The sequence below is a fragment of the Pyrus communis genome, chromosome 11 (assembly GCF_963583255.1).
Source record: "Pyrus communis chromosome 11, drPyrComm1.1, whole genome shotgun sequence".
NCBI classification, from domain to species: domain Eukaryota; kingdom Viridiplantae; phylum Streptophyta; class Magnoliopsida; order Rosales; family Rosaceae; genus Pyrus; species Pyrus communis.
The window spans coordinates 2,045,982-2,060,198 of NC_084813.1; the positions used below are offsets into that span (position 1 = coordinate 2,045,982).

At 37.8% G+C, this 14,217-nt stretch overlaps 1 protein-coding gene and 1 pseudogene across 2 annotated transcripts; both read left to right on the top strand.

Moving 5' to 3' along the window:
• The first annotated feature begins 1,701 nt into the window (after positions 1-1,701).
• Positions 1,702-7,419, top strand: LOC137707765 (THO complex subunit 4D-like; annotated as a pseudogene).
• A 2,716-nt stretch (positions 7,420-10,135) lies between these two features.
• On the top strand, positions 10,136-12,824 carry LOC137709375 (protein OPI10 homolog). 2 transcript variants are annotated; one of them, XM_068448468.1, is made up of 3 exons: positions 10,136-10,501; positions 10,713-11,177; positions 11,695-12,824. In XM_068448468.1, exons 1-2 carry the CDS (start codon positions 10,399-10,401, stop codon positions 11,171-11,173), a joined length of 564 nt encoding a protein of 187 aa, XP_068304569.1. In that variant the 5' UTR covers positions 10,136-10,398; the 3' UTR covers positions 11,174-11,177; positions 11,695-12,824. The 2 variants fall into 2 exon arrangements, with proteins under 2 accessions (XP_068304569.1, XP_068304568.1); XM_068448467.1 differs by lacking the exon at positions 11,695-12,824 and having other exon boundaries at positions 10,138-10,501; positions 10,713-11,201.
• Positions 12,825-14,217: the final 1,393 nt, after the last annotated feature.

The window sequence follows — 14,217 nt, forward strand, 5'->3', positions numbered from 1 at the left end:
TTTTTTTTTTTTTTTTTTTTTTTTGAAATAGAGGTGTGCTTCCTTGGAACTGCCATTAAAATGTTATAATAGGATTTTTGGTTGGACGTGAAGGACATCTATTCTTCAAAATCAATTGTTCTTTGCTATTCTCTTATCTATTTTTTTTTTCTCTAAATTAGACTTCAAAAAAAAAAAGAGCGGGGTGTTAAAAATCACATAAAGTATCAATAAGAATGATAAGGTACACTATGCCAAATAGATTGAAGTTGATACAATAAAAAAATATAATACAAACAAAAACGAAAGATTGTCCGTCATTTTCTTCATATTTTTGCCATGTTACATTTATACATATAATAAAAAAAATCTAAAAATTTAATAATACAACCCTATCAACCACTCGGCCATCCTTCCAAAAGATAATTTCTACTTTATTTTTATTCCACCCTAGAACACGACATATGAGTTGATGCCATCCCTTAGTTCAAACTTGAACCCGATCATATACGTATACTAAATTATTAATACAATTTTTAAAAACTAGGTTTGTGTGTCCTCTTTATTGGTCTTGTAGTGTCTCATTTTTTTTTTTTTACTAAAACAATTGCGTGGAATTAAAAAAAAAGAAGTTATTTTCTTTGTTATTAGGTTTGTTTTGTTTACATACTTACCTAGTTGTTAATTGATTAACTTGTGCTGCATAATCAAATTTTAGAGATTTTCTTTATGATAAGCAGGTTGGTTGGTGCGCGTTTAAAGGTTATGGACAACACCTCCCAACCCCGCCCTCCCGTTGCCATCCCTATTTGAAAGTAACATTAAGATTTTCTTTTGAAATAGATTAAAACGCATATTTTTTACAAATTTTAAAATGTATGTCAAAATTTAACTTAAAAATTATAAAACTAAAAAAGTTATTAAACCAAATACAAGACTGAAGATAATAATGATCAAGAATAACAAATCTGCAGTTGTTACATTTGCTTTCTTACATAACATTACCATATGGGCGCACATAAAGCGTGTAAATCGGTTTATTTTTTATTTTATTTTAAAGGAATGATAGAGAAGAGAATGAGGAGAGAGGCTTGTTTTTATTTTTATTTTAATTAGAAATACGTTAGAGTCACAAGCAAGTGATGCATTAAAAAACAAAAGGGTAAAATTTTGATCTTGTGAAATTACATTATTGTCTATGTTATTTTGTTTATATTCAGTTTTGATTAGAGAGAGGTGTTTTTATTTATTTATTTATTTAAACAAATGATATTATTTACATTAAGGGGATGGGGATGGATGATCTAAGCATTGGTTCACATTCGTCTTTCGACGAGTATCAAACTAAAGATCTCTTACTTATAAGTGAAGAAAAATACAACTAGATCGTAGTACTAAATGACTGTTGGATTAAATAGTCAGAATAATAATTTTATGAGGTTTTGGTTGACAATGAATGTTGTTTATATGTCCAAACAAAAAAAGAAAAAAATTAGAAATATAACAAAAAATCTTACTAAAGAAGAAATAAATAAAGAATAGTGCTATTCACACACTTACTTTTACCTTTTATATACTCTTGCTAATTTTTTTTATTAATCTTCTTTAATTTATCTAATCGATGATCGAAATTATTACGGGTGTATCAGAAATAAAAATGGCGGTGTGAATAGATAAATAAGTAGATATCATTGATGATCTGTGTCCCAACCGCGAACGAAACAGCGTTTCCTCCAAAACAAGTGAAAATCCCAAACGCCCGCCTTTTCCCTGAACTTACCACAAAACAAGTGAAAATCCCAAGCACCGCCTTTCCCAGAACTTACCACAAAAAGGGCCTTAGGAAACCCTAATTCCTGTCCTCTGTGTTATAAACCTAACCCACTCGTCTTCGTCCACATCTCACACTTCCCTTTCTCACAGCGCCCAGTCTCTCTTCCTCTCGCACTTTCCTCCTCGATCGTTTATTCGGTTCGTCGGAACTGTCTCTTCTCTAATCGTTCTCTGGTATGTTCCGTTCTCTCTTTCTTTCTGTGCCCTAATTCTTTGTTACTGTACACCTTTTAGGGTTTCTGATTTGAAATCTTTGTAATTTTGTAGATTTATTTCTTTGTTCTCGTCGATGCGAAAATTCGCTTTGATTTTAGATTTTTGCTGATCCGATTTGCCCCTTTTTTGACCTAAATGAGTAATCTTTGATTGCTGTGTGTATAATATGATTCACGAGTTAGATGCTGTCGTTATATATATAATTTTCGTTCTATTTTTTGTAATTGCAGGTTTAGATCTCATTCGTAGCAAAAGGATTTCAATTGTAATATCTTGATTCGATGTCGACCGCTTTGGATATGTCGCTTGATGACATGATTAAGAACAGCAGGGGTAATCGTGAGAGAAATAGAGAACAACGTGGTAGGGGTTCTCGTGGCCGTGGAGGACCACGTGGCTCCTTTAATGCTGGGAGGATGGCCGCTGGAAGAATTCCAGCTGGAAGGATGGCCAGTGGAAGAATGACAGGAGGAGTTCGTAGAGGTCCTCTCACGGTGAATGCTCGGCCATCCTCGTACACCATTGCCAAGGCAAGCTAAAAACTGTAGATGTTTAATGATATGCTTGAGAAATGATTTTATATCCCAAATACATGAGGATCTCTTAAACACATAGAAAGTCAAATACGAGAGGATCTGTGACGTATGTTGTTCATGGAGAAGCTCATTTTGGCTCATCTTCTAAAGCGCTATCAACACCCACTGCATATGTACCGTTATCTTCAAGATTTATCTGTACTTGTGGGTTGTTGTGTTATTTTTCTGGGGACTTTGAGGAATGGCGAATTATCTTGTTATCTATTCATAAGCTGACATTTATTTCCCCCATCTGGATCTTTTTCTGCATGCTTTCATCAGTCTACCCGCAGAACCAAGCGTTTCCCATGGCAGCCTGATTTGTTTGAAGACAGCCTTAGAGCTGCAGGGATATCAGGGATTGAGATTGGCACAAAGTTATATGTTTCCAACTTGGACTATGGAGTGACAAATGAGGATATAAGGGTACAACTTGAGCCATGTACTTTCATCTTATGCGCTTTCTTATCGAATTTCTTGTAACGTTCTCCTGAAACATCAACTGCAACTGCAACTCAGGAACTTTTCTCTGAGATCGGAGAGCTGAAGCGATATGCAGTACATTTTGACAAAAATGGTCGCCCAAGTGTGAGTTTTTTTGCTCAGTATTTAAAGTTCTTCCCTCTTATATTCTATCGTAATAGTAATAACAGTTTTGCTTATATTGGGCACTGATTTTTAGTTTAAGATCTTGATATTTGTTATAGATTCTACAAAGTAGTCAAATAAATCAAATTTGTATTCGAAGTCATGGTATTCATTTTAAAATCCTGGTATTTGAACAGATTTGAAACTAGCGTGGTTCAATTGCGTTCGATCCCTATGCAGTTTCCATGTTAGCACGAGTAGACATTTTGGAAAGCGTTGCTCTTGTTAGTTTTCTCTTAATTGTTCTAATCCAAACGAGTTCCAACAAACTCTGTATATATCACACCCCTAACTTCATTTGTTTTTACGTTGTTTGAGAGACATTGCGCTATGCTTGTCCATTAGACGTTTGATGTTTAATATTAGTCTGCCCTTTGGGCTGGATGGTTCTGCAAAAGCCAGCTGAGGTGCTATTTCCTCGTGTCATGATGTATCTACAACATTGGTATATGTGATACTCTGATATTTGAGCTTGATTTGTATTTTGATGTAGTTTATTTATGTTTTGACTATTGATATGGTTTGTCCATTAGGGATTGTTGGTATTGTTCAGGTCTCTTGTCTGTGGTTATATGTTTTGCATTATTCTTAGCCAGAGTATAATTGTATATGTCCTTTTTACTATTTCATAGACAGGTTACCTTGGTGATCAAGTTTCATTGAGGGAAAATTTCTTCTTGTGTTATCAGGGTTCAGCTGAAGTGGTTTATACTAGAAGAAGTGATGCATTTGCAGCATTGAAGCGGTATAATAATGTTCTATTGGACGGGAAGCCTATGAAGATTGAGATTGTTGGTGCCACTGCAGGGATGCCTGTTTCAGCTCGTGTGAATGTGACAGGCATGCATGGAAGGAAGAAAAGGACTGTTGTAATGACGTATGCTTTCTTTTTCCCCTTTCAGATTCTGCTTCTATCATAACTTTTAAGCAACTAATGCAATCATGAGCATGTACCCTGTTATGCATAAAACCAGATATTATTAATTGATTAAATTACACTAGAGATATATCAAGTTGTCGACATGCTTGCATCTATAGGCTACAGAATACAGGACGTTGGAGATGCCCATCACTAATTGTATCAGTCTTAGTGTAAATTCTACCAGTTTTTTTGTCTGCAATTATGGACAATGCCCATCTCCCGTTTACATTATCTAATATCTTACGATGACACCAGGAACATTGTCATTTGTTATTTTCTTTTAGATGGTTTGGTTGAATGTGAATATATTAATATTACCAACAAATTTATTTTACTTGGTATGAATTGATGCGTTCCATTGTGATATCAGTATGTTCCTTAATCTCCAGTGGGTGGGATTCCCAGGTTGTGGGGAGAGGTTCTATCCGAAATCCTCAGAAGTACAGTCTCAATGTTACCATCTATTCTCCCTTTTGTGAAAGTAGGGGGTGGGGAATCGGGAGAGTGCACCTTTGGGTAGATGGTGGGGGTGTCATCTTTTGATCTATATTTCCTTCCTCATTTAGTTTTGAATAGCAGTGACTCGGAAACTTAGATAGTTCCAGTTGTGCAAACGTTTCTCCTGTCTTCTTATATATCTTTGCATTCAAGTTGCATTCAACTTGTGCAAATCCTTTTTTTCTCCAATGGTCACCAGTCAACTGGGTCCTTCCTAGGTTGATTTGGCAGCTGGTATCCTGACTTCCAACCAAGGTGAAAATTCTTTATTGGTTGGTTGTACATGGAAAAAAGACCTGTTGCATGTTAATTTCTACGTTGGAGTGTTTTAAGCAAGGAGGGGAGCAAATGGGCCATTTATTTTTTCCTTGCAGATGCACTAGACCAATTTAGAACAGATTGTTGCAGGGAATTGGTTGGGTGTGGGTGTGCCAGAAGAACTGTTACTGAGGATTAACTGGGTTATGGTGTTCTGACTGTTGGTTTAGGTGTTTTCTGGGTTTGGTGCTATGAGATGTACTGGTTGTTCATGGTTCTTGTAGTTCCTTTTGTATCTTCTTAGTATAATTCATATTTATTATGACAAATATGTTGCATGTCTCCTGATAATCGGTTGTTTACTTTCCTGGATGTCAGTCGGCAGAAAAAGTTTCTGATACTCCATGATTAGTTAGGCTCTTTGTATGTTGCGAGGTGCTGTTACTGTTGGATGAGATAAAGTAAGGATATTTATATCTTTGTTCTCCACTTACACAATTTGTAATGCAGGCCCGGACCTGGTAATGCTGGTGGCTATGCTATGCCTATGGTTAATCGTGGTCCTAGGTAAGATCTTATCTTTTACCTTGTGACGATGCAATTGTGTCTTTTTGAACTATCACTGTCTTATTTTAGTGACGTAATATGCTAGAATTCCAATGTTTGGTGCATTTCTTAAAAAGAACTCTAAACTAAAAATATTAGATGTATATGTTCAGTCATCTTAGATGATGTATTAAATTGTTGGATAAAAATATAATTGGCCTCTGAGCAATGATACAGATAAAGTTGGAAGAGTATTAGCATGCTTGTCCATGCGCAAGGATAGTACGCATAATAATTCAATATAAATCTGAGGGCCGGTTTATAGGACCACAGTTTAGGGCATACAAGTAAATTATATGTGTTCTATTAACTGTTGAGTTTTATTCAACGGCTTAAAAGTTAGAGCATGGTAATTACTTTACTAAAAGTAGGGTAAAACTTAGGTTTGAAGTGTTTTTTAAGATGGGTGATGAGGTTTCAATTTTCTCATATTGCACCCTAAGGTTTTGTGATTGTATCATTTTACACCTTTTGTCTATTTGAATGTTTAATTCTCCATTAAATTAATGAGATTTTTAGTCAAATTAGTACAGATGTGGCTTATATTATATGTCAACCCAATTACGGCTTCAATGCACACCATGTCATCAATTTGATGAAGATTCAATTATTTTGTTAGACAAAAGGCATAAATTGATACAATTTTAAACCCTCGGGATGTAATGTGAAAAATTGAAAACCGGCCCAATTTGAAATACCTAAACCTAAAGGGTGCAAATTGAGTTAGCCCTTGGAAGTGTAATAAGATCTCAAGTTTTGTAGCATGCACACAGGTAAAAGGGTATAGACTGCAGTCGTATTTTCTCTACTGCTGTCTCTGTATGATGTTCTATGGCTGTCTGGTTGCCAAATTGATATTGCTAGTTGGGTATTTTTGGGATGTCATTGAGATGACAAGTAGGTGGTGTGGGATCGTTAAAGATGGACAAGGCTTCAAATGTTGCATTTTTTTGGGGCTGTTGATGGCGTGCTCAATTGCTGTTTTGTTAATTAACTTTGGGAAACTTATGAGTTGAAAGTTGCAACTCAATAATGACTGCAGTAGCCTGCCTTAGCTTAGAAATGTATGTCACTTAACCACGTAAGAACAAATCTGTATGATCAATTGAGTTTAGATGGTCGAATTCTTGTTTCTCTGTTTGGATGAACTCAGTAGACATATTTTAGGTACTATGAACTGATTTAGTTGTTTATCAGTGACCTAATTATAGTTTTGTCAAACTGCATTTCTACTTATTTGTCATATCAGAATGCATCTTTCCCTGATCAGACAGTACAGAAATTTCATTGTACAAACTATTCCGATCATTTCTGAGTTGTTTGAAGTCTACTTTGAAATCCCATTTTAACCAGACTTTTTTCAATTATCCTCGTGACTGCTATTTCAAGCCGTGATTACAGTTACAATGATTTTGTATTTTGTAGTAGGAGCAGTCGTGGAGGGAACAGAAATGGTCGCGGCAAACCACGTGGGAGTGGCAACGGCAGTGGTCGTGGACGCGGGCGTGGTCGTGGTGGAGAAGGGAGGAAGAAGCCTGTGGAGAAGTCGGTTGATGAACTTGACAAGGAACTCGATAGCTATCACGCAGATAACATGCAGGGTTAGTTCAAAACTGGAGCTGTGGAACTTTGCTTGCTTGTATCAGTCAGTGTTTGAGCTATGGTAGCTGTACAAAATATGACGGTTGTGATTTTCGGGATATAGACTAATTTCTGCTTGGATGTTCTCTAATGCTTTTCATCATAGGCCAGCAAATTTAGAGGAAGCAAAATGTTGGCTTGATTTGGAAGTTGTTTTGGTGGTTGGTAGCATTTTATTTTGTGTAAAACGATGCTTTAATGTATGTTCCTATGATTTTGCTAATGAGATAAATTAGTTGTGTATATTGTTTTTGCTAGATCGCACCAATCACCCAACTTTTCGTTTGCATCTTAGACCCAGTTTTATGAGTTACATTATGAATTTACCCGATACGGGAAGTGCATCTGCCGTTACAGAGAGTTGTGGTATGTCGTTGTCGGAATTTCTTCCCGGGTGCAGATGGGTGTGGCGTGGTAACGGGTTTAAAGCGTGGCGAAAGAGATGAATATGAAGAACGGGAGTAAATTAGGGGTGGGCAAATGGGTAGTGGAACCTTGGGTTGGGGCGGGTAATCTAGGTTCGGGGTGGGTATGGGACGGGTTTTAATTTTTTTGGAGAGTAAACGGGGTAGGGCGAGACGGGCCGAGTTCAAATATTGAGAAGAACGGGACCCCGGATCGGCCCATTTCTTAGTCCATCATCTAGGATCCCATCCCCTAGTCTGTAACTCAACTCATCTCCTCCCACGCACACACTCTGTCACTTGTCTTCTCCTCCTCAACCGCGACGACATCAAACTCAAAACCGCCGCCACTGTCGCACCACCCATCTCTTGATTTTCCTCCTCAACAACATCCCAAATTCAGAGAACCCAGGTCCAGGACCACGACTGCTTGATTAGCTCGTCCTCAACAACATCACGTTGAACTCTACAATCCCTAGCAAAGAGGACAAAGACCCTTATCATCAACACCTCGAGAATGTCAAACACCACCATCGTCAACGCCATGCGAATCGAAATCGACCACCATGCCCTCTGTTCTTAGTCTTCCAGTGTCTCCTCTCATATCTTAATTTTCTGCAAGATTGGGCATCTGGCCCATCTGGGTTTTCATTAATTTCCAGGTACAATGGGAAATCTGAGATGGGGTTTCTTTTTCTTCTTTTTTTTGAATTTGTTGTGGAGTTTAGACTTTAGTCTCATCCTTCTTCGATTTTGTTTCTAATGTTTAGATTAAGGAAAAATTGAAAGACAATGTCTCTTGCATGTTGTTATCTATGTAGGGATCTTGCAATCGAAGGGTATAAACCTAGATCCCTTTTGTTGATTTTGAAAAGGAACTAGGGACAAAGTGATTGATTTTGAGTCTACTATTGAAATGGTATAAACCTAGATCCCTTTGTTGATTTCGGATAAATGGTGCCATGATTTTATATGTATGGATCCACAAAGGGAAGTACATACAAGGCGGTGATGGAGTCCGAGTTTATTGTGATGGTGAAGCAGCTAAAGGACTCGAGGTACTCGAGAATGGAGGAGTTTAGGAGACACGTGGACTTGCTAAGGAAGCTGAGGCACCCACACTTGGACCCATAGGAACTGGCCCGTTTCAAAAGGGTCGGGTTAGGTTCGGATCCCATTTTGAAAAATCCAAAACCCGTCCCGCCCCATTTTATTTACAAACGAGTTCGGTCCAGTTCCTTCAATTTTGAGCCCGGACCCGCCCAGCCCATGCCCACCCCCCTAGAGTAAATAAAGAATTGTTTTCGACAAGTAAATGGAGGGCAGAAAGTTGAATGTAAACAAAACCACTTAGGCCATCTGCAACCGAATGAGGGCCAGAGGGCTCGTTGTAGCCCTATAACCCTCGGAGAAATTAATATTTTAATGAACAATTCCATGTCATATTTTTTACCATCTCCAACCGAGGGGCTAAAGGGTCATAGGCCAAACATAGCCTTGTGACAAAAAACCATCTCCAACCGAGGGGGCAAAAGGGTCATGGGGCCAAGCATAATTTATTATTTTAATTGAATTAATATGGTTACTTAAATTAAACTACCTCAATAATTTTTTGAGATGGAATGTCAATAATTTGCAAAGTTGGAATCTCAATTATTTTACGTCTCGGATTTCGAGTGCCATGTGTCAATATATAAGTAATTTTGTAGATTTTTTGTTGATAAGGAATCTCAATAATTTTACGTCTCGGATTTCGAGTGTCATGTGCCAATAAGGAATCTCAATAATTTTACGTCTCGGATTTCAAGTGTCACATGTCAATCTGTGAGTAACTCTTTAGATTTCTTGTCGATATGAGTGCGATGGCTATATTGATGGAGAATCTAATGACAATCAAGATGATCCAAATAGGTCAAGAAGGGCTCGTGCAAAAATATATGGTGGGCCTAATTTGGATTTCGATCTAAGAACTGGTAGTATCTCGTTAAACGAGTACATGAGGCACAATAGGATGATATGTTCGTGTGCCATATAAAAGTACCTACAACATGATCTTGTTGCATATCTTTGGGCCAAAAGAAGCATGGAGTAGACATTTAAGTTTTATGTTACTTAATATCATTTAATGTTATTTTATGTTGTTAAATATTTTTTTTAATGTTGTTTAAGTTTAATGTTATTTAATGTTGTTTAATGGCTTAGATAGTTATAGGAAAAAAATTAGAATTTTTAATTTTTTTAAAAAAAAAATCAAATTAAATGGCTAGAAGACGTCAACAAGTAGCCATTGGAATTCAAAATGTTGGACCAACCCTGGCTGGTTGGCTGGTTGGTTTGGGCCAGCCGGTTGGCCCGATTCTCCAATTATGGCTCGGTGGGCCCACGAACCCTTTGGTCTTGTCTTTAGTTGAAGACGATTTTTATGTCATTTCCGGCTATTTTCGACCTTATAATCATCTAGCAAGATCGGTTGGAGATGACTTCAGTTTTGATGACACCGGTTAGTGGTTAGCACACTATTCTCCGCAATTTTTCAAAAGAAATCCTGCTGTAGGCTACAGAGCCCGTCCTATAATTTTTCAGTCTATGAAACGGGGCCCACTCAATTCTTCCAGATTGTACCGGATGCTTCTTGCCTTCTAATCCCCACCGTCGAACACAACGCCGCACTCAAATATTCAAACTCCTCGGCCTTTCCCAGCTCTCTATCCGTCTCCGGTCTCCTCTTCATCCCAAAAAAAAAAAAAAAAAAAAAAAAACCCAAACCCTAAGAACACAAATTAAAAATTCCAGAAATAGTTTTGAGGGAAAAAAAAAAATGTTTGGGGTCGTCTTCCCGAATCGCAGCTTCCCAATGGACATCTCCTCCTTCTCCCAAATCGACACCTTCCACTGGATTCTCGACATGAACACCTTCGTCGGTAAGTTTTCCAAATTTCCGCTTTTGTTTTTATTACGAGCGATGTTACTATTCTAATGTAAACTATGGCGATGGAGGGTTGAGCCGGGACGAAGATGAAGACCCATCACCACGGCAATCCACCGCTTTTCTTACCTTATTTTTTTTTTACTTCCAATATTTTCATCGGCGCAGTTTATCAATCTAGCGTATGGTTTTTCTAATGTGCACAGGGGAGGCGTACGATCAAGTCCGCGAGCTCTGCATATTCCTCTTAAACAACTTCACACTCCCGCCGGACAAAGCCCTAGCCGTCTACATCCAGTCCCCGGGCTCCGCTTTCTTCTTCTGCGGCGCCGTCACCGTGGCTAGGCCTTCGGCGGTGCTTTCTCTGCCCTGGCCCGAGCCCGGCGGCCAGCTCCAGCTCACAGCCGACGCGACGCCGCTGTCGGCCAAAATCGGCGTGTCGGTGGAGGACCTGGCGACGCTGCCGTCCCTGGATGTCACCGCCGAGAAGCGAATCGAGCGGCTGGCGATGAAGGTTGGGGAGAATCTGTTCAATTTCATGCAGTCGTTTTGCGGCGTGGATGGGAGCAAGCTGGTGGTGCCGATGGACATATTGGACCGGTGGTTCAAGAAGTTTCAGGAGAGGGGTAAGCGCGATCCCGAGTACTTGAAAGGCTTCGCTTTATAATTTTGTAAGCTCTGCTCTCTTTTTTGTTTTTCCTTTTTTGAAAGGTTGAATTTTTCGGTTTGTAACTGTAGTGTTACAACTTGATTTGGGGGTTTTTTCTCCATCCAATTCCAATTCCAATTCCATCCAATGTGGTAAATGTTAGGTAGAACATAATTTTCGAATGCGAACTTACTCTGTTATTATGTTTAATTCCTATGGTTTGAATTTGACAGATTAGAAAATTATGTTTAATTCCTATGGTTTAAATTTGACAGATTAGAAACTGCTTATAGCGAAAATTAGACGGTTTTCTTCTCACTAGAAAAATGCGTGGAAAACCAGTATTTGAGTGTGAATTTAGGGCTGCGGCAAGGAGCTGAACTAGGCTTTGTAGGAGGAGTAAGAGATGAAACTTATCCCAATTGGTAGACTATAAACTATAACTTAATAGACTATAAACTAAAACTTTGGGAAAACCTCTTGTTTCTACCTCATGGGGATTGTGTTTCCTCACCAACTCAAGATATGGTTATTTTCAGGTGTTAGGCAGTAGAAGAATAGATCGATTCGGGTTCTGAATTAGAAGCAATGCAAATTTGTATAGAATTCCAGCAGGGTGTGCAGATGGAGTTGAATGCTGGTGACGACAATGGTAGCTTGTTTGAGTGGTGGTTTAGGAATTTTGAATGCCAGTGCTGAAAAGTACGGCATTATGGATGGTATATGTTTGTTAGTTTGAATTTGATTGCGAGAAACTGCCTAATCAGAGATTTTTGCCGCAGTTGTTACTTTTCTGTTCCCTTTAGAAGTAATGACAGCTACGTTTTGATAAGAAGCTCAGGCAAAAACTCAATGGAATGGAATGGAGTAGAGCTCAGCCAAATTTTATGATTAAGATTATAATATGGTTGATTTAGGAGACACCAACAGCTTTCGATGTTGTACTACCCGGAGATGAAACCAGTTTTCGGTTTGCTTGAAACGTTTTTATTTGAACAATGGTCCCGTTTGGTGTCTAGGACGGGATTGGAATGGACGAACCTATAAATTCGAGGTATATTGAAGGTAGAGTCGAGGGGATTAAAACATGAATGAAAATCCTGCCCAAGTCCTACCGCTTTGGAGAGGACCGGAATGAACAATTTTCTTCTTCTTGAGCATTCAATCCCTTAGCTCCAAGTTGGCCGCAATTTTTTCCTTTCTTCCTTCAACATAATAGTGACTTATCCATTCTAATCCAATCCTCATTTTCCCTGCAATTGACGGGAAATGTAACATATAGAAGAACTAATGGCGCGAAAGTTGGTTGAATTGAAAGAACACACGAACTGAAGGAAAGCTAATGGTGACTATTTCTCCAAAGGCCCATTTGGTGAATTTGCAGAGAAAGTTTCAACTGTACGTATCAGTATCCAATAAATGATTATAAACAATTATTAAAGCAATGAGTTTGGTGCTGCGAGTGGGGCTTATACAAGCCGCTATCAATATGGAGTAGGGTTTAGTTTTAGTCTCATGAGTCAACCATTGTTGCCTATACAAAGCATTGGTGATTGGAGGAGGGTTTAGTATTAATTCCACGAGTCGACCATTGTTGCCCGCATGAAGCATTGGTGTGAGGTGGGCATTTATAGGCCGCTATCAATAGGAGGTAGAGTTTAGTTTTAATCTTAGGGGTCAACCATAGTTGGTCGAACGAAGCATTGTTGCCGAGAGTGGGGCATTTGTGAGTCGCTGTCAACACCGGTAGAATTCACACTTAAGTCGTAACTTTAACATAGTAAACCCTTTAAAAAAAAAAAAAAAAAAAGTTCACTACACCATAGTGAGCCAAAAAATATTCGAGTATACCAGCCTCTGAAACGTGCTAAACTCAAGGTGTTGTTTTTACGGCCCGCTACTATCTACCAGTTACTATTTACGTGATGCTAAACCTTAAACGTCATAGGCCTCCGTTGCTTTTGCTGCGCATTGAGCCTTCCCAAGGGCATGAGTATGGGTTGAGGTTAGCGCCTGAGCTCGATAAGCTTGGACTGTTGTTGCATCTCCCTCCGTCTAAACCATCTTTTTAATTTGTTTTTGTTAAAATCTTCTTTTTGCCCTTACCATAACATCAAACTATCATCTTCATGATGTATTTTTGGTGTCTTATAATCCATGTCAAAACACTCGAAAACAAGGATATAAATATAAACCCAAGGGTATTTGAATCTAAATAAAGTAAGGTGGGAAGAAAAAAAAAATCAATGGAAAAAGAAAAATAAATAAATAAAATAGAAAATGACACGATCGGTACTTAAATATTGATTGTCTACCACAACTGTCGCTATCTATGAAGCGACTAAATTGACAATTAATCGCTACCATTATACCGATCCCTCTTTTCAATTTGTTTTTTTTGTTAATTTTTTTTTTAATTTCTCTTACCATAACAACAACTATCATATTCATATTCTTTAAAATATATTTTTCCATGCAAAATCTATTATAATTCATATTTAAACACTAAATTTAAAGATACTTGAATTTAATAGTGGTTACTCAAATAAAGTAAATAAATTGGAATAAGGAAAAATCAGTACCACGCTACTGATTATCGCCTAGTCGTACTTAAATCATCTTTCAATCTATTTATTTTTCACTTTCACTTCACCGTGAAGTTTCAAAAATTAAGGCAAGACTTTCCGTTGAGATTATTGAGAGTAAAACCCCATTCGACAATGTTTTGGGCCTCATTACTATATTTTTCATTTATTTTTTTTATTTTTTGCTTAAATATTCTACTAAATATACATTTGTTGCTCAATAAATCATAAAACTGCTTTCAAATGTCTTATAAAGTTTTCTTTAATGCTCATGAAAAATATATCATGAAATAAAAAATTTGCATTTTTCACCCAAAAAAAAAAAACGTAGGTTAATAACCAACTAGCTTTAGACCATCTCCAACCCTTAGGTTAAAACTTAATTTTTTTGAAACAGAAAATTTAAGTTTTAACTTAGAACTTGGTTTTTCGCTCCAACCCTTCTCGGTTAAATTTTTAGCCCGAGATTACTATAGA